The following is a 21,297-nucleotide window of genomic DNA, read 5'->3' on the forward strand; positions in this document are numbered from 1 at the left end:
CGCCGGCAAAATCCCGGTCCAGCTCGCGCCACTGCAGGTATCAATCCGCTTGTTTCTTCAGGTATGTCGTGGGCTTGAGCTCTGCAGTGATTGGCTCTGGTGCGCACGTGGCCACGGTGTGCAGTGATTGGCTCTGGTGTGCACGTGACCGTGGTGGCTCCGGTGGACAATGCTCGCCGGAATTTGTAAAGAATTTATGAAATAATTTGGTCATGGTATCATTGCAGTTCAAGCAAATGCTTAGATGCACACCACTGAACCACGCAGCAGCCATGTTGAAAGTCTCGGGTCAGTGTGATCCTGATCCGCAGAGATATTTGACTAACAGAAACACACACACACACACACACACACAGACAGAGATTCCGTGCTTTTATAGAGAGATGTAGCGTCCGACCGGACGTTAGAAGGACGACGAGCGGTTGGGCTCAAACAGGCATTTTATTATTCAAAACCAGTCACTGTCAGCCGTAACTACACCAAAACAACAACAACGAGCCTGTCCACTTGTCTCATGTCTGCCCTTCTCATTCACACATACAGACACAGCTCTCTCTCTACCCCCCCCCTTACCGCTATACGCGTTCACAGACAGTCTGAAATCGCAGAACTTAAACTTAAACATTAGGCTACTTAAACATTATAACAGTAGCCTAAGGGTCGTTAATTAATATTAAATCAAATAATTTCAAATAGAGAGTTGTTTTAGTTGTTTTCTGCTTCATTGTTTGCCCAAAATTGTTTGTATCAACGCAGCGTTTGTATGAATCTGATCTGTGCGCGTGAGATTCTGGTCAGTGAAGCACAGTGGGGGAAAAAAAAAAACAAAGAAAAAGAGAAAAAAAAAAGGCGGATTGTTGTTTTAGCCACAGCTGCAGCAAGTTTGCTAGCAGGAAAAATGGATCAATGGCTTAAAAGAAAAAGTGTTCCAGCACACGACAGTCAGCAGCAGCAGCAGGGGTCCAAGATCAGCCACCAGAACCTCCACCTGAGAAATGTATGGCACTGGGGCCGACACCGGCGGCTGATAAAGGTTCGAGGCTCCGTAAATATCAGCTCGACTTTTTGAAATATGGCTTTTCCTGCACAACAAAAACAGCATTGACTACCCACAGTGTGTCATTTGCTCTGAGCGTTCACACCGGCGTGTGAGTGTGTGTGTGTGTGTGTGTGTGTGTGTGTGTGTGTGTGTGTGTGTGTGTGTGTGTGTGTGTGGGGGGGGGGGGGGGGGGGGGGGGGGGGTGTCGTGGACAGCAGTGCATGTTAAATTGGGGGTCGCGACTCAAAAAGGTTGAGAACCACTGGTCTAAGGCACATGTTCATTAGACAAAACAACAATCAACAATTCATTGAGGTGATAAAGTCAGGATTTTCAAAACGTCCACATGGATGCAAAAAGCTCATAGGATTTCTATCTTTATGCTACATCAGTGTTTCCTCTAGGATTTTTTTCAGCAGCGGGGGCAGGCTTTCCGGGGAGCCGTGGCGGCGTAAACAAATGACACTTGACTGCAGATTTTACTTTTATGCCCAGCATAATCCCCCTTTTTATTGAATGGCTGGCATGGAAAAGGGCTTTTTAAAGGCTGAATGTAAAAATAAAAAAATAATAACAAAAATACAACAATAAAAAAAATAAAAACAATAATAATAATAATAATAATAATAATTCCTTGATGGGGCTGTAGAATCAGTGGCAAAGTTTGCACCCAGGCTCAGAACAATGAATTTTTCTGGGTTTTTTATAGAAGAGCTCTGAGGCTTTGTTGTACGGAAATTCTCCGAGAGGTGGCCCGCTGATGCTCAGCAGCATACATGCTGCAACGTGATCCCCCTGCAGTCTGTTTCTCAAGTCAGTCTTCACCTGTCCTCCCTAACCCTACCCTAACCCAATAGAAACAATAATGAGATTGTTTCTCTCAATGTCCTACACCTTAATCATTTTAAAACTGTTTCTAGTTTGTGTCTGATGATATATTATAAATGTCTTCTTCATCAGGTGTCTTTCTCTTATTTGAGAAATATTTGAACAAGCTCATCTGAAAATGCAGTCAGCAGTTACATCATGGCGTGTATATACTAGCTTAATGCTGTCAATTAGTTTACTCACGTTAGCGACACTGAGTTCAGTTGGCACCGGGCCCAATTAATTAAGCTACCGATATGTTGCGGAACCTTAGCTGGCCATCAATATATTGCGAATGTCTATTGAACTTATAAAATCTATTGTAAGTTTTCTTAAGCTAATAAGTCTACCTTTTTTCTGGTGAGTCGTTGCCCTATTTTCAAGATGACACTCCTCTGACTCTCCGACCTGGTGCCTGGGTGCTTGACGTGATGTCACTTTCAAGGCCACGCTCTTTCAAGTAATTAACGTTGATGGCACCAGTAAGATCTTGGGGGGGGGGGGAGAATCTACTCCAAAGAGTAGATACTGAGCAAGATAGTTATCTAGTTTACCTCAACACTTGCGACACCCGACCCAGTGCAGGACTCTGCTGTGAAGGTGGAGATATGATGCGGCGGTGGTGTATTTGCGGGCCGCCACTCCTAAATGAATTTAGAGGAAACACTGTACATGTAGGCTTTTAGGAGTGGGAGAAAAATAATCAATTCTTAGATGCATCGCAATGCGGACGTGGACGATTCTGAATCAATTCACAAATGTCAAAACTCAATTTTCTAAATGTTAATTGATAACGCAATGTCGACGGAACGCAAAAGGTGTAACTGGTGCAGCGCCCGGACAGTCGATGGCATGCACAAAAACAAAGCCTACTAAAGGCACAGGCAAAGGCACTCATTTCGACCGGCACCTTCTGCATTAAAGCTAGCGTCTGGAAGCATTTTGGCTTCTGTGAAGATGAAGGCAAACAGGACCTGGACAAGAGCCACAAAACATGCAAGTGTCAAACTAAACTAAAATATTTTGGAAACATGACAAACGTGACAAATCATGTTACTATTTCCACCCGGAGGAGGAAGAAAAACGCCATAGTTGCTGCCAAACCACCCAGGAAGACCATCCAGCAAGCCATATCAAAGCTTCCGCCCAACTCGGAAAAGGCGAAGCAAATTACAAACTCTATTGCAACTTTTATTGCCAAGCACTTGCGCCCAAACTCAGTCATTGAGAGCCAGGGCTCTCGCACAATGTTGTGCATGTTGACGTCGAGATACAACATCCCATCTCAAAGATATTTTACTGACACAGCAATCCCAACAATAGACAATGAGACCAACTCGAAGTCATGGAATCACTAAAGTGCTCCAAACAAGAGCAGTGAATGAGAACCACACGGGTGCAGATATGGCTGTTCTGTTAAAGAATGCACTGTCAGGCACTGGTATGATTTCATTGTAGACTATAGCCCTTTTTAGATAGGAAAGGCGGCACATTTGCTCCAAGGTAAGGACGGCAATGCGCCGGCTTGTCTTTCTAAAACCGAGGTGTAATATTCCTCCTTCTCCAAAAGCCGCCTCTGAGGTAGGCGTAAACATGTGACGTGACATGAAGCTCGAAGTTGGGCTGTGAACAGTGACATAGAATTTGTCTTCAAAAAAAGAGCTTTACATTGCACCCCATTGGAGTTTAGAACTGGGTTCTTAGCGGGAGGCTTTTAATTTGAAAGTAGCGACCGTCCTTAGCTTGCCGACGCAACATCAAGCTAACACAACCAAACAGCTACAGAGACCGAGGAGATGCTAGCATCTCCTGGATCTCAGCGGCTGTCCAGTTGCTCACCTTAATGTCCGCGGATTAAATGATGGACCGACTGCTGTGATCAGCTGTTTCTTGGTTTTAAAACTCCCCAGCTGTGGGTCGCCCTCTGTCTGAAACCGCGGACCGAGCCACCAAAAGGACGGGCAAATTGGCGGCTAGGTGCTCTGTCTAAAAACGGCTTATGTAATATCTGTGTATGAGAGCTGCTTTCTGTATTTCTAGTTGTGACATCTATATGCTGTAAACAGATCTGCAGGTAAACCCCGGGTCTTAAGTAGGTTCACTGTACTGCCCTCCACAGAGTGTATCAGTGCAGCCATCTAGAAAAAGTGACACAACATTTTGACTTTCCTTTCTCTCCTCTTTAAAAAGCAACTAAACCCCCAAACCACTTTTTTCTGCTGAAAACCAATGTATTTGGGTATGAAGTAGTGTTGCTGAGTGATTCTAGTCCAACTCTTGACATTTTAGTCGAAGTATTTCAATTTGGCGTATTTTGTAGTAAAAATGTATGTGTGACTGCCCTCTTTGGGTTGAAACCCGGTTATTACAATCGAATTTTCCTATTGGCTGAGATGGAGGCAGATGACGTTTTGGAGGCAGCTTTCGTCACGGTCCACCACGGTTTGCTCCGCCCCCTCCTATAAAAACTAGCACCTGCTGATCTGGAATCTGTGGCGAGTCGGTTGGATTGAGAGAATTGCGAATAGAGAGGCATAGTGATTATTGAGTAGGTAGTGTAGTGTGGTGACGGTTAGGGGAGAGGGGGGAATCGGAGAGTACTCCTGGAGCCCCGCCCATCATCAAGGCATTTTTTGAATTTCCAGCTTAGAGCACGTCATCCAAAACTGAGGGGTTTAGTTGCTCTTTAATATTTATTAAGGGTAGCTTTTTATGTTGTTAGTGTTTCAGATTATGCTGAAGCTCATTTACTACATGTATGCTGCTACAGGCCCACTTTTCTTTTCCTGTTGGTCCTTTGCGAAGCAGGGATTTTTGCTCGCAAATGTAACCTTTCAATTGACTTGCCACATCTCTTCCATTTGTTTTATCATTAAAAGATATTGGAAGTAAATTCAGTATGGATCATTACAAATCATTTGATTTAGCAGTCACACAGCGAAAAACAAAGAAATCTTGAATAGCAAAAAAAGATGCATCAAGACAAATCGATATTAGTTTTATCATAGCATCTCAGCCCTCTGAAACCCAATCAAATCGAATCGTGAAGTGGCTAGAGATGCCCACCTCTAGGCTATAGACCTTTTTTATTTTGGTATTTCAGCTAGGTCTTAACATCTCTGTTATTTGTCTTTAAAAACTCTTTTCAGTAATCATAAAATAGGTATCAGTATAGATTTCTGTGATACTGGTGTCAGATGAAAACCAGATTTTGTGGTATTGCAAACCACTAACTCTTTAAAAACACGTGTGAAGGTCTGTTAAATAGTCAGAATGAGAAATGTTGGGCAGGGAATTGTAGTAAGGAATATTTAGTAAGTAATATTTGGGTGGATCTGATTCAGTCGTGGATTTTCCTCGGTGCAAAGGAAATGAATGCTGCCCAGATTATTCTAGTTACAGGCCAGCAACAAATGTTCGTAATAGCTAATCAAGTGAGCAGAGAAAATAATAAAACTCATCAGACAAAAAAATTTGAATCAATAACCCGGTAAACTATAGATTCTGACAATATAGGCTGTTTAAATCACTCCTGACAACCACGATTGTACAATGAAATGATATTTGCAGTCCCTTTGTGTGACTTATAACCAACACAATTATTTAAGTAGATGATTAAATAATTAATCACTCTAATAAAAACTATGATGACCTGCTTCGTGACTGATTTTAAGGGGACTTATAATATAGAATCAGGCAGAAAACAGGCAAATCTCTAGTATGGTTCACTGCAAATAAGGGGTGATTTCAGACAACCTCTGACTTGTGATGCTATGGTCTAATTACATACATTAATGACCGAGTGCCAGTACCAGGGCCTGATAGTCATGATGGCTTCCTCGTATATATAGTGTCCAAATGAGTTACATATACTGTTACTGTTAAGGCGACTAATGTAATAAATAGGCTCTGACATGAGTCACCTTAACAGTAGAAAAGCATGCGGTTAATTTTCTGACTTCCTGTCACCGGGTGTATTAATTCAAATCAACGTTTGGGCATTTGAGTCAGCTACCGAGCAGCTTTCGTATAAAGTTCACTTAACTCTAGGTCATCAGTCAATTAGCTTTAAGCTCATTGACATAAGGTTTATCGTACTTTCTTGTTTTTACTTCACACTGTTTTGAAAAGGAAGAATAGTCTCCGGTCAGTTTGCAGCGTAAGCTCTGAAGTAGGGTGGGTGGTGCTGATGCTGCAGGCTGAACGCTAGCTGATTTTGCAAACTGCACTGTATTAGCTAAAGATAGCTTAGTGGCTACTTAAGGCCTAACTTACCGTTTTCCTGTCGTCTGAGTCTGGGGCTGTCTTTAGAATATCTGACATAGTCGATTCATTGCTCTGAAGCCAGGTTTGTTTTATCGCTGGCACGTAGCAAACCAGTGATTTCCTTTAGCCACATCGTTTGGTCAGCTAAGTACAGCTAGCTTGCTAGCTAACTTAGCAGCCTGACATGTTGTCAAGAAGAATGGTCCAGTTACGTCACGTGACCACAGCTCAGTTAGCATCATCGTATGGTGCTTTCTGGGGGGATACATTGATTTAAACAACAAATAACAGTTAATTATTTTCTTTCCAACAGACCTATCAGCTCCATTCCTATTCATGTCAGTTTGTATTGCTTTTTATATTGTTTTCAAACATATTTTTTAATTTTCAGCAATCCATTATAAACAAAATTGTAGACACATACATCTGGTTTGTAATGATCCTATTAATTTCCTGTCATGCATTGATTCTTCTCTTTTTTGCACAATTGTCCTTTGCCATCCATATACATTTACAAATAACTACTGGAAATGTAGTTATTTGTGTGAGATATAATTGAATTCCAATATCTTTCAATGAATTCTTCGTAACTTTTAGAGTAACCAGCGCCCAGTCTGCATCTACATCTACTGCATCTGCATTAACTGGTTTACACAATAATAGTCACTGAGAAAAAGAGAGGACAGTGTATCGTTCTCTAAAGTCCTCTGCTGCAGCCTAGTGGCTGTGTGGAGGAGAAAGAATATCAGGTCAAGATAAAATACCAAAATAAAAACTGTTATATTTGATTTATGACATTTTTGCATCTATAAACTAAATAAATGAGTTTGGACTGCATTTATTAATGCAAAAACGAATTTTTTTTTTTGGGGGGGGGGGGTACTCTGAACAGAAAATCCATGTCCGGAGCTCCATCAAAGGAAGAACTATCCCGGACTGTGTGCATGCAAATATTCCTGGCAGCCACAAAAAGAAGGAGTACCCCCATCGTGTGTGAGTACACATTGCTGAACTCATTTTACGCTCGCTTTGATCACCTCAACAAAGACTCAATCAGTAACCACAGCAGATGTGAGAAAAATTCGAAGTGCATATAAGGCTGCTGGTATAGAAAATAGGAGACTGTTCCCTCCTGCCTGAAGACAGCCATCATCGTTCTTGTACATAAAAAGTTTGCAGTGTCTAGTGTTAAAGACTACTGCCCTGTGGCTCTCACCCCCATCCTAATAAAGTGTTTTGAGAAACTAGTTCTCTAGCATATCAAAGATAACATCCCCGTCTACCTAGACCCTCACCAGGATACTTTCAAAACCAACACAAAGGATACCATAACTACTAACTGTTACTCAGTCTTAACACAACAGGAGAATAAGAACAGTTACATTAAAATGCTGTATGTTGACTGCAGTACAATCAACACAAAAAACACAATCTCAACCATGAAGTTGATTGGAAAGCACTGACCATGATCACTCTGTTGGCCAGTGTCAGTGTTGAGCCCCCTCCTGTTTACACTGAGACTGCACTCCACATCAAGAAAACTGTTTTGTTAGTATGATGACAACACCATTATCAGCCTCATTATAAACAACAATGCAAGAGTTTAAATTTGGGAGGTTATATATTGTGAGTACAATCTACTACTCAACCTCAGCAAAACAAAGGAGCTGATGGGTTAGGGTTAAGGTTAGTTCACCGTGGGGTTTTGGTCTAGACCCAAAATTCAGAGATCGGAGGCTGGAAATCAGATTTAAAGGAATTTATTACAGGACAGTGTTCTTGAGGAAATACCAGACAAGGAGGGCAGGTAGGCAGGCAGGGTTGTCAGGTGGCAGTGTGAAGGTGAGCCAATGGAGCAGGAAGCGGAATGGAGAAGCGCTGGAGGTTTTGCACATGAAAGAAACAAAACATTAGCATGAGACATAGCCCAGACAGGGAAAAATACATATGCACCAGAGAAATCTCAAGACTAGAAAATACTTTCAAAGATGGCTAAACAACAGGCTGGTTGTGTGCATGTTTAACCCAGGGAAGATTAGTAGGCCAAGAGTCGGGATGTCTGGTGGAAACACAGCGAAGACTCCTAGTCCTAGTACACCCACTCCATCTGCCTGTTGGACTGAGGGTGAAAGCCCGAGGACAAACTGACCAAACACCAACAGCCTGTTAAAAACCCTCCAGACCAAGGACGTAAACTGCAGTCTCCTGTCAGACACAATGTCCATAGGGATACCATGGAGCTTGAAGACATGGAGGAATAGCAGGTTAGCGTTCTCTTAAGCAGACAGGAGTAGAGGCAGAGGTACAGTTTTAGAGCTTTAGCTGTCCACAATAGTGAGTATAGCAGCGTTACCCTCAGAGGGCGGCAGACCCGTGACCAAATCCATGGTGATGTGGGATCGGAGTTGGCGTGGCAAAGACAGTAGGCCAGCGGGAGGGTGATGGCAGGCTTTGCCGCGGGCACAGATGAAGACGGAGCAGGCATAGATAACTCCTCTGTGTCAGCGTATACTGAGGGCCACCAATAATGCTGCCAGATGAGGGATAGGGCCCTCTGAAAACCTGGTTGATAAGCCAAATTAGATGAGTGCTCCCACTGGAGCACTAGGGACCTGGTAGAGTCCGGGACAACAGTCAACTGAGTGGTCAGTCACTCGGGGGAAGTGCTAGCTGCAGCCACCACGCACTGGGGGGGGTAGGATAAGTCAATCGGGACTCTCTTCATCAGAAATGGAGAACTGACAAGAGAGGGCATTGATGCCTGGTTTTCCTGGGGCCGGGGCAGTAGGGGAGGGTATAGTTAAAAAGACCCAGGAACAAAGCTCAGCAAGCCTGGCGAGGGTTCAGCCAATCGGCCGAGCGAAGGTATGTAAGGTTCTTGTGGTCGTTCCAAACAAGGAGAGGATGAGCTGTTCCTTCCATCCACCTACACCACAACTGGAGACTTGGAATCCGGGTGGGAAAGAACCATGATAACAGCTTCTTCGGCCAGACAAAAGCCTCTGCCACTTCAGGTGTCCTGAGAAAAGGGAGTTTGGTGGAGGTGAGCTGGGTGAGAGGTGTAGCCACACAGCTGATGTCATGAATGAAGTGTCGATAGAAATTGGCAAATCCCAGAAAACATTGTAGTTGTTTACAGCTCTCCAGAGCTGGCTAGTCAGTCACTGCCTGCACCTTGGAGGGATCTGTCCTCACTTGTCCCAGCTCAATGACAGATCCCAGGAAGTACTCCTTTTGAAGACAGCTAAACACAATAGCAAGCAACAATGATATAATCTCCATACACCAGAACAATCTCCAGAACCAGAACAAAACACACAAGGAAAGGAGCAGGTTAGGGAGAGAACAAGGGGGAAAGGGGTAAACACATAATACAACAGTAAAAACCTGACTGCCACAGTAGCACCGTTACATCACCACCCTGGTTAAAAAGCACAGAAAATGCTATACTACCTACGAAAGCTGAGGAAGGATACATTTTGAAATCAAATTCTGTTCAGCTTTAGAGGTGAGCAATAGAAATCATCCTAACTGAAAACATCACATACTGGCACAGCACAGCAGTGATTAAAACAGGCCAGAACATCCCAGGTGCCCATCTCCAGAGCATCAATGACAAGGGTGAAGTGAGATGTCTGCACAGAGCCCAAAGGACACTAAAACACCCAGCCCAGAAAGCAAAAAATACACAAGTATATTTATGCTGCCATATGATCAGACTACAAAGCAGCTTCATTCCCCAGGCTTGGACTCCTCAATTCAAAATCAACACTCTATTTGCTAAAATAGATGTAGCACAAATGACTCAAGCATAGTTTATTTCTTTTCAACACTTGCGTTTTTAAATCTTGTAAAAGGTAATTATATCCTGCTGTTTGATTACTAAACTTTATGGGCAAATAATAGAGTAAGCTTAAACATATATGTATTTTATCTGTGTAGCGATAATTTTGCCAACTATCAACATTTTAGATAAACTGCCACGAATCAGTAATGCTAGCTTGCAGAACTCTCATGCGTTCTTCTTAGAAATGTCATTAGTGACAATAAAGGAATATTCTATTCTTTCTCTATTTTTATTATTTATTTACATACATACATACATACATACATACATGTATATACATATCCACCCAACCTTTGTGATGGGGCTGACTGCCCTACATCTTTAACCTACAGTACCAAGAGACGGTTGCCTGTACACTTGAAATCGTTCAAAGGTAAGGCTTATGTTGTCCAATTGTCCAATTATCTCTCTCTCCCTCTGTGTTTCACTTCTATAATGCACATCCTGAAATGCCATCCAGGGTAAGAAATACAAGCAGCATCGTTCAGAAGATGTCTGTTACAGTCAGTCCCCATGGCATGACTTTTCTAATGGACTTTCACATACATAGATCAATAAGAGCTATCTACCCGGTCACATCAATGCAGCTTCCATTATTTTCCATTTTTTATTTCAAGTCATGTATTTGCAATCATATTATTGTTTTCCTGTCCATTAAATAATCTACATTTCCATGTAGGTATAATTGATAATTTTATTTTTTGGTTATTTTTTAATCGCACCGACAAGTTGTGCAGCGATAGTCACAGATGCAAGTTGCATCATTCCCAAAGTTTATTTAAAAGTTCTTTTTGTGTTTATAGTCTATGAGCCAGACCACCAATCGCAATCGGAAGGGTGGGCAAATTCTTGTTGCTATTTTATTATTCCTATATATGTCCAGATTATTAATTGGTATGATAACCTTTGCAGAAGAGTAGCTTAACAGTATTTATCATGCATTCACTATTTTGACCATAAAAATGCCATACACCAATAGTGGCCATTCTCCGATGTTGCACATTTCATAATTTGTGTGCCACTACTGATTAGATCACATTTGCAGTTGCAGAAAGGCCCTGCAGATGATATTTGTTTGCACCACTAGTTGGCGCCAATTCCTCTGGGTGCATGAGCGAGCGAGGGGGAAAATCGACCTTAATGCTGCTGTTAGCAGGAAGTAGCAGAGGACTTTTGTGAAACACATATACAGGTAACACTTTTAATGGTTTATATACACATCCAAGGTTAAGGCTAAGATGTAGTGAATAAAGATGACATTAACATTATAGCTCTGCTGCTGACTTAACAAAATAATATAACCAACATCAAAAATCAACATTTGTTATTGTTTCAAATCAGCTCAGGGGGCAAACAGACTGATTATGAGCAGAATCAAGTCAATGTTGGCAAACTATAATAAACTCTAGTAATCTGCAAAACATTTCATTATCTGACTTATTTGTATGTTTTGCCTGATAATTTTGCAGATAATTATCTGTACCTGAAAAGGAAAGAATAGTCTCCGGTCAGTTTGCAGCGTAAGCTCTGAAGTAGGGTGTGTGGTGCTGATGCTGCAGGCTGAACGCTAGCTGATTTTGCAAACTGCACTGTATTAGCTAAAGATAGCTTAGTGGCATTATGTCAGTGCATTCCTACTGAAATCACTGCATGAGAAATGGCTGCTCAAACCAGTGAGAATCTGACCAAAAATCTTGAGGAATGTGCCATCCACTGTACTAATGACACCTCTAAGCTGATGTCACCCAGAGATCTGGACTCCTCCTCGAAGGCGGCGGAGATCAGAAATCATGTAGGCCTCATGGACCTAGCCAGAAGAACACCAGAAGGGGAGTGGCCCCAGGTGTTGTATCACAGAAAATGCAGGAGTGTCTTCACCATGAAGAAACTGTTAGATGCTCAGGTCCCAAAGGTGCAAGCTGAAGGGAGTTCAGCCAGAGCAGCAAGAGCTACACCAACCAGCTCAAGGGTTCTTGAGGAGAAATGTATATTCTGTGACAAAGCCAGCAAGTACATCAAAGGTCAGAAGACCCGTGAGAACCTGATAAAGTGCTGTGAGTTGCGAGCAGACAGTAAGATACGAGATTCAGCTATCAAGAAGCTTGATGAGAGACTGTTGGCGATCACGAGCATGGAGCTTGTTGCAGAAGGACACTACCATAGATCATGCTATCGTGCATACACCCGTGGGGAGTCAGCTACAAGCAGTGGACTGGCTGATGCTGAACAAGATGCGGCTGATCTGTACAAAACTGCAGAAAAACAGGCTCTTCAGGAATTTCTTTTGTATATCAGGACACAACTTCTCCCTGGCCATGATATAGTGCCCATGGCAACTGTCAGGAAGCGATTTGAAGAATTAATGTTATCTCATGGCACCAGCAAAGTCACCAGATCTTCCATGAACAATCTTCGTCGCAATCTAGAGAAAGAACTGGCAGAATCTATCCATATCTGTCCTGATGACAATGGAAAATGTATACTGTACGCTGGCAATCTCTCCAAGAGTGAACTTGTGAAGAGAACATATGCTCTCCAGACTGAGTTGGATGCTATGAGAGCTGAGTCAGTCGAATTGGCATCTGGAGAGCCTGTCTTCAGCAACATCCGCAAGTCCCAAGCCCACTTGAGCATGGCTGGGCCAGAAATGACGATGGTCAGCTCACTGTAGAATGGATGCGGGGATCTCCAGTCCCTGAGGCAGTGCTGCAACTGCTGTCCTGCAACTGCAGCCGTAGATGCAAAGTCCCGGAATGTCAGTGCATGAGCAGTGGATTGAAATGTACAAACCTCTGCAAATTGCAGACATGTGACAATCAACCTGAAGAGGATGATCATGACATGATCACAGGTGCAGACCTGACTGACTCTGAGGACTGAAATGGAGGTCTGATGTTTGTAGCAACCTGTAACACTTGAAATACTGTACTGGCAGTATGCTCCACATTATTTGTGACAGAAGGAGCAAGCTCTTTAGTTCATTTTAATTGTGTAAAACATATTTTGTTCTTGTTGTTTGTTCTTGTCATTGCATGAAAAGTAAAACACGTAAACGTATTTCATGTGTATGTTCTCATTTTTATCACATTTTCATTCTCATATTCCTGAGGTGAGTCTATTATTATTACAGTAGGGTCTTGATAAAAGGGAAAAACATCCTTGAAGTGATTTAGGCACCCTGAGTGGTCAACAAACAGCATAATACCGAACAAGCACTATACACAGTTTTCAAGTTTCCACTCTACCGGTCCACCTATTCAACGCATGAAAACCACCACTAAGCTACCTGTTTGCAATGGTTATCATGCCAAACTGTTCACTAGAGATGTCTACCAAGTCAAAAAAACTAACTAGAAACTGCCCACCCGTCCAATGGGGGACGGCCAATTTTGGGGTCTTGGCTCATGGACTATTAGATCAACATTAGTTGACAGAATTGACAACTGCCATGTTTTGTTATGCATACATGACATTTCCAACTGTGATGGACAAACAATTTCTTTCTATCAAGAAATGTATTATTTAATTTGGTGCTGCCTTTTTTAAAATGAATGTCCATTTCTCATTTTATATTTTCTACTGAATGTTTTTATTGCTGCATTTTAGTTAACTACTTGTTAAGTATTCATACATGTAATTAAACATGAAAATGCTACACATTACAATTACAGTAAGCAAACTGTTAATATGGGAAGTTAAGGTAACCCTGCTACTAGTTCTTTACTACGTATTTACATGTCATTTGGGTATTGTGTGAAACACATTTCTATTACAAACGTGGTAATGAACATCCTCTGGTTGGTAACTCTCCCTGCAATCTCAGAAGTGACCAACAGAGGATGATGTGCTCCAGCCATGACAGTTAATTCAGCTGGAGATCACAACACAGACATTTTTGAATACGCAGATTTGGTTGACTTGGCAGACCTTTAACAATGACTAATACGACTAATAGAATTACTCATTTGCAAATCCATGACCCATGACAACGTTTTTGCCTTTGTCAAAGCAACTTAAATTGTAACTTCCTGGAGAAGTATATATTATTGTTGAGTATCATCACCAGGTTGCCAAATGCTGAGGCCTTGTGTTGGCAACTAGTATTTGATGATCTGGGGCTGAGACACAATGATCTCTCTCCAGGAAGTTATACTTTAATGCTTTTAGTACTATGAATTGTCACATTGGTCTTTTTCCTAGGAAATCTTGCTCTTTCCATAACTGTGTAATATATGGCCAGAAAACATATAGCATTGTGTAGGAAATGCTGTTCTCCTGACTGTCAATCCTGTCCTGAAAGGGTCCACATTTAAGGACAGCATTTTTTAAAGCCCGCTCTTTCCTACTCAGTTACACATAGTCTTCTCTCACAGCATACCATTTATGCTGCTTTTATTTGGGTGTCCTTTTGAATATGTACATGTTATTGTTATTTGTTACAAACACATTCACTGATGTGTTCAAGTAAATAGTATAAGAGGTACTCGAAGCCAGCAGTTTAGGGTTCTTTGAGGTTCCCTGTTGCAGCGCCGATTTTAGAAGGCCAGAGCTTTTCTCAAAGCAGTCCTGAGACATGCTAAAAATATGTTGTGGGAGATATTTCGCAATTTTTGAGCCAAGAAGGCACTAGCGAAGAAATCCCAGAGGTGCTCTGGCGTGGGTTTTTTGACCAATCGAATGGATTATTTCCCTTTCGAGCTGGCTTCACTGCTGACAGCCTGCACCACCAGCTGACGTTAGATTTGTCTGAAAGGACGCTCCATGATGTATATGTTTGCAGTAATTAATCCGTATTTCAGCTTCCCCAATGTTGAGGTCATCGAACCAAACAGTACAATAAGGAAAGATAACATTGATTTCTTTTAATATTTTTTCACAAAAACTTTGTAAGCCTCTTGCAAAGGAGGGCTCAAATAAATGACTTTCAAACTGACCTATTTTAATCTGAGTTTACAAAACCTCGCCATCACTATCACCATCACCATCCTCAAACTAATGCTCTGTAACTCACAAAGTCACCTGCAGGCTACTTTAGACGTCCTTCCTTTCTCACGTCCTTATTTTCTTCCCTTTTGCATATAAATGCGTGCAGCGCACGTGCGGCTTTGCATGGAGCTTGGGTTGAGAGCAGGCAGCAGCAGGCTTCACCCTGCGAAGAGGTGGAGCCATGACGAGACTCATATAACCCAAATCTTATTCCTCAACTCACTGCCAAGGTGACGCTCTTAACGGCTGACAAACACATCCGACCTCCATGGACAGGCAGCGGGCATGAGCACGACCGGCTTCAGGAGTTTTGGGTCAAATGTTTGTTCTTGGTTCGATGTTTTATATCCAAAAAGAGCCAGAGCCGACCCCAAGTGACGCGTTATAGGACGTGTGGGGAAGTCGTCTACCTGTAACCTACTCGTTATTTCGCTTGACACCAGACCTCGAGGATAACTGTGATCTTGATCTCCGGAATACAGAGGCACCACAGAGGGAATATGACAGCAGCTGTGTAGGGCCACTGAAGGAGTCGTAGGTGTACGCGCTCGGTGTATGTTCAGGCGAACGCACGGCCAGATTATGCAGCATCCTTTGGACATGGGGGCGCATTACTATCCTCCGGAAGTTCACCCCGACCACAGAACTCACCGCTACAGAAGCTTCATGATCGAGGAGATCCTGACTGATCACCCGGAACACAAAGCGTCAGCTCCCGCCGGGGAGCTGCTTAAGTTCGGGGTTCATGCTCTCCTGTCCGGACGGCCTTTCCCGAACCCAATGGGTAAGAGATGGCTGTGAAGAGATGAACGAGACAATGTCGGATGCATTTTAATATATTTGGTTATTATTATTAATGATAAATTCGAATTAAATTAAAGATTATAATTAATTATAAATGTTACAGCTTGTGCGTATTTTGCTCGTGATAAAAAGAAGGATAATAATTTAAGGTTGGTCACGAACAATATTTCTTTTCTGGCATCGACCTAAAGACAGATATGCAATAATTAAGCAAAAGTCAGAGCTACATCACACGCTATCGATTAAATTCATCTGGATATACCGGGGACGTGTTCTACTGCAATACGAAGGATTTCTTTTTTAGTATTATTATTTGTATTAGAATAGAGACTAAACACAGGTCTAAATGTGCAGCTACTGGTGCGTTTTCAATTTGTTGGTTGAAATGTGGATTTCCTTCCGTGCTGGATCCAGCGCTTCATGGATCAAAACCAAAGCTCCTATGACTGGGAGATATTTACTCATATTACATTAGGCTATATAGCAATTACCATTAACATGTAATTTAGCGCTCGTTTTCTATTAGCTATATAGCTGAATGACCCAGCTCACACAGCCGCTGGAAGTCATTGTGTTTTCTGATTAGAAACTACAGTTTCTTGTGTCACATGGAGATTGTTCTTTAACACATGTTCCATGTTCTGTGGAAAGGGGCCTAGCGCTGTAGCCTGTTTGTATGATGAATCACATTACCAATCCTATTTGAATTAAAGATGCAAAAATACATCCAATTCTGAACATAATAATAAATACAAATAGACATTGACCTAATAATAATAATAATAATAATAATAATAAATACAACAACAACAACAATAAAGGGTCCTGCAGTTATTGCCGTTTCATCCAGTCTATGTGGCGTTAATATCTATCTGGAATGCGGTTTTGATATTCTCATACAGTTGATCAGCTGTAGTTGTCAGACATGTTGTTCGAAAGAGGCGTAAAGTCTTAAAACGTATACAGTGTTAGTGAACTCAGATGACTCCCCTGCTGCTCCCTATTAGCCTGCTTTGCCTCCAAAACACAACCGAACAAGCACAACCCCGTCTCAGTGTGTTTCCTCTCGGTCCCTTCAGTGCTGAAAGCCGACCAGACGAGCCTCCTCAAGTTCCCCATGTCCTCGCTGTCCTGCTCGCTGGGCTCCCCGCTGCTGTCGGCCGCTCCGGGGCTGCAGGTCGGCGCAGCGTCTCACCACCTGCCCCTGGACCTGCACCTCCGGGGGAAGCTGGAGCACGGAGCCGACGGAGGCAGCAAGACCAAGAAGGGCCGCCGGAGCCGCACCGTGTTCACCGAGCTGCAGCTCATGGGCCTGGAGAAGCGCTTCGAGAAGCAGAAGTATCTGTCTACGCCTGATAGGTAGCCTGGGTTTAGATAATACATCATACGTCATTACACTCAATTATTAAGCCCCTGACAAGCTTTTGATAATTTGCTGACAGAAAAACAAAAATTTAAAGTGAATTTGAATTGTAGTTTGAAATAGTGTAATTTTTCCTGATGTTGTTCCTCACAGAATAGACCTCGCTGAGTCCCTAGGGCTCAGTCAACTGCAAGTCAAAACATGGTACCAGAACAGAAGGATGAAATGGAAGAAAATTGTAAGTTATTCTTCACGATGTTGATGATGATGATGATGAATGGTGGTGATGGTGTTGATGTGGTCGTGGACATTTTATATGAGGCCAGGCCAGGAACAACAAGACAGAACAAGAACAAAGAATAGTTTTGCTTATAATTTCATCAGATGAAGGAATGGATTAGCACTGACTCTATGAGAGGGCATTAGGGACATTATTCAGAATTACCTCTCATACACACATATGGAACCAAACTCCGTATTAGTTAAAGTTTTCTACACACATAACTGGAACAGTCACTCAAACAACTGAAAGATTATATACTTGCACACAAAACTCTAAAAAAAAATTTAAAAATGGTTCACCGATAAAATGCTCCTCACAGTAAACAATAGCGAACCTAAAAAGAAGCAGGTCATCTTAATTTAGAGAAAGTCATATGGAGTCAACTAACGTCTTCTCATTAACATGAATACGGAAGTTTTAATTTTTTCAAGCTCATTTTGTTTTAATTCATCTGATTTTACCCAGTGACTTGAATTGATACATTGGCTGAATTAAGTGTATAGAGCGCAATCAATTCTTTAAAATAAGTTTCCAAAGAAACATGATCAGCATATTTTAACGAACTTCCCAACATGTATGATGGAAACCTGCCGTGTGTCATGAGACAGCGTCATGTCCTGGTGGTTTACGTCTACAATGATTGTTAACCTTCAGCTTTGGAATTCTAGTTGAAAGAAATGTGTTTGTGTCAAGAGAATTCTATATGGCCTTTTTATGAATTTAAGTAATTAAGTATTTCGATATATCTGCATTGATATCTAGTTTATATGACTAGAAAAGTGTATTTCTTTTGTATCATTGTGCTCAAAGTCAGTTGTTTTTTTTTTTTTGTTTTTTTTACAGTGTAATAGAACGTTAACCATATTCTCTGTTCACGTCCACCCTGCAGGTGTTACAGGGAGGAGGCCTGGAGTCCCCGACTAAACCTAAAGGCCGCCCGAAGAAGAACTCCATCCCCAGCAGCGAGCAGCTCTCTGAACAAGAAAGATCGTCTGCTGACGCTGACCCCCAGTCTGCAGGCTCGAGCTCCCACTTAGAGAGCACTCAGGAGGGATGATCTGACTGCAGCCTGCAAATACTGACTCTATATGCATGAGCTCTGGGATGCTCAGCATGTATCTCTTGGACAGGTCCACATTCCTTAAAGGCACGGAGAGGACGTGCCGACGCTCCTGAGGCTGGACCGTGTTGTGCAGCATTTAAAGACTCACGGGCCCAGCAGTGACAGGAAATATACAAGCTGACATCCTCATTGTTGTAGCCCCACCATGCACTCCGTCACGGTGAGCTTACTGCTGTTGAGGAAGGAACTTGAACCTTTGCAGTAGGTCTACCCTTTATATTCTAAGGATGCACTCTCACTCTTCTGTTTTGCATTCCTTTTGTGTAACTGTGCTGTTTAATTATTAAATATATTTTCACTAATACTGTTCTCTGCTTATCATAAAGGACACAGGCTCATGATAAGCTTTTAATCCAGTGTGTACGTGAATATGATGATGATGATGATGATGATGATGATAGCCACCAGGCTCATCAGTCACACACAGTCATGCTCTCATGGCTAAGGCCTAATATGGTTACATACCATCACAGGAAGAAAATGTCTCATTGGTTCCTGATATGTTTTATTGGATATAAGATGGCTGCAGCCACACATATTACATGTTGCCATTTTGTGTGTAAAAGTGGAAATAACGGGCCAGCTTTTAAACCAAACTTTCGAATATCCTGGTTTAATTTTTAATCATAATTTGATTTAGCAGGTGACGTGCGTTTCTTGTTACGATGTGGATTCACATGTGCCTATGTTCTACTGGTCATTATTGTTGTATGAAAGAAAGGAAGTGATGCCGATTCCTCTGAGTAACTAAAGAAAAACAGGGTAAAAAAAAACCCACAGTTTTTCTAGTTTTCGTTTCCCTTAATGATTTATAATCATTGAGATTTTCTGCTACAAGAAAGCACGTTTAATATTTAACAAAGGTATGGCCATATGTGCCTGAAGCTTTCAGGTTTGAGCCAACTGCTGTCAAGTATTTCAATACAACGAAGTATAGTGTTATAATAGCATCGTAATTTGATCTGTAATACAACATTTGAGCTGTAAGTTGGTAGTTGAACGAATAGAAACATCTCTGTGTCATTGTAGGATATACAGTCGGATGTGTTTGTATGTCAGCACTGAAATGAAACTTCCCTTTTTTTAATTTTATTGATATATTTTTTGGGCGATTTTTTTTATGATCTTTATATATTTTTGCAATGTTACTGTAACATTTTCTTGAAGCATTAGGTCAAAGTGGGAGCATGCTGAAGCCTACTTGTATTATATTTTTGATGCGATGTGATGATGGAGTAATTCAGAGACAGGATTTTGCGGGACTGAGAGCAACAGAAGCGTCAGCGGCGTTAAAGCGTCCAGGCTCAGTACCAGGCAGGGGATATATGAACACTGGAAAACAAACATGGCCTGCGTTTTAATCGAGTCTTGTTTATCCAGAAATGAAAGATGCTCTGTTTATTAATATATCTGCATCCAATTCAAAGGATAAATAATGAATATTGTAATTCATATAGGCTGCCACAAAATATTTGTGTTGCGACTGTTGCTGTGTGCGCCTTTTCCAGTCTTGAATCAACAGCTTTCACACGCGTAATAATTCATTATATTTATAATTTCTTATAATAATTAGGGAATTAATAATTCTCTCGAATCGTGAAGACCAATTTTATTTCACATGAAACTGAACACAACATTAAGCGATCTGCGCACCTGGCCAAACGTTGTGTTTTTAACCATCCGAGCGGGTCCTTAATTGAGGAAAGTGTTTAATTCCATCCGGCCTCTTTCTAATTCATAACAGTCTTTCTAATTCATAACAGCAGATGAGGCATTTTATCAACGTGTCGCTCAGTTACAGCAGGTCCAATAATGAGATAACACGCAGGCCAAATACGTTGTGACACCCATGGTCCGGTGTGTGCCGAGTCGTTTTTATATATACGTTTATTCTCCCGCTGGCAGCCAACAACACGTCGTCTCTCTTGTCTCCAAGTAAATAATAGACTGCTGTGAAAACGTAAAAAGCAGCGCATCGTCGTCACTGCTCCGACACGTCAGTAACACGCGTTCATGTTTCATTGTATAGGCTTACTCGGGCTTTTTATTCAACTTTAAAATGCCCAGTTGATTATGTGCATTTCAATTCTAAAGCCTGTTACACAGCTGGAATCCGCTGTCCTGTTAATAGTATAATGTTAGAGCATTCAGGTGTACCGAAATGTTGATACATAAAATGTATCATGCTGAGAGTTAAGTCTCTCTCTCTCTCTCTCTCTCTCTCTCTCTCTCTCTCTCTCTCTCTCTCTCTCACACACACACACACACACACACACACACACACACACACACACACACACACACTCACTCTCTCTGACGTCGGCCTGTAATCAAACAGCGTCAGTGCGCATGGACATATAATGACAGCAACATTCTGTTTTCCATCAATGTTACTTGCCATGATACGCTCGTTTAGGACTGCGTGTAGGTTGAAAAAATAAATCTAGATTGACGATTCATTCAATAATGATGAATTATAATGAATTTTCGACAAAGACTACTAAACCAATACCTCGTCAGCCTTTTAACATTTCACTGATAAAACAAAAAGAATATAAAATCCATGATAAAAAACGAACGTTACACCCTTAAACCTTGTAAATAAAGTAATGGTAATTATTATAACTCATTATTCACAATAGAGACCAGTGATTTGAAAACACCTGTGTTTTAACAGTCAGGAAATGTTCTTCAAAAAGGAATTCGCCATTTCCCCTCA

The 21,297-nt window shown here is 41.7% G+C and overlaps 2 protein-coding genes across 2 annotated transcripts in view; one reads left to right on the forward strand and one right to left on the reverse strand.

Annotated features, from left to right (window-relative positions):
• ptpdc1a (protein tyrosine phosphatase domain containing 1a) overlaps positions 1–6,400 on the reverse strand; it is a 42,677-nt gene extending 36,277 nt beyond the window's left edge. Inside the window, exon 1 of the mRNA XM_030421020.1 lies at positions 6,182–6,400. The gene's annotated coding sequence lies outside the window, so the exon portion shown is untranslated. The remainder of the gene's footprint in view (positions 1–6,181) is intronic.
• An 8,806-nt stretch (positions 6,401–15,206) lies between these two features.
• Positions 15,207–19,851, forward strand: barx1 (BARX homeobox 1). Its single transcript, XM_030421029.1, has 4 exons — positions 15,207–15,789; positions 16,889–17,168; positions 17,326–17,410; positions 18,345–19,851. Exons 1-4 carry the CDS (start codon positions 15,561–15,563, stop codon positions 18,510–18,512), a joined length of 762 nt encoding a protein of 253 aa, XP_030276889.1. The 5' UTR covers positions 15,207–15,560; the 3' UTR covers positions 18,513–19,851.
• The last annotated feature ends 1,446 nt before the right edge of the window (positions 19,852–21,297 follow it).

This window comes from Sparus aurata, chromosome 6 (assembly GCF_900880675.1).
Source record: "Sparus aurata chromosome 6, fSpaAur1.1, whole genome shotgun sequence".
Taxonomy (NCBI): Eukaryota; Metazoa; Chordata; class Actinopteri; order Spariformes; family Sparidae; genus Sparus; species Sparus aurata.

What these genes read in the sequence shown, in the direction of transcription:
- barx1 (XM_030421029.1), top strand. Translation starts at nt 15,561, where the DNA reads ATGTTCAGGCGAACGCACGGCCAGATTATGCAGCATCCTTTGGACATG. An exon ending in GCCTTTCCCGAACCCAATGG is followed by an intron (nt 15,790 to 16,888) that starts GTAAGAGATGGC and finishes CGGTCCCTTCAG; the next exon opens with TGCTGAAAGCCGACCAGACG. An exon ending in GGATGAAATGGAAGAAAATT is followed by an intron (nt 17,411 to 18,344) that starts GTAAGTTATTCT and finishes TCCACCCTGCAG; the next exon opens with GTGTTACAGGGAGGAGGCCT.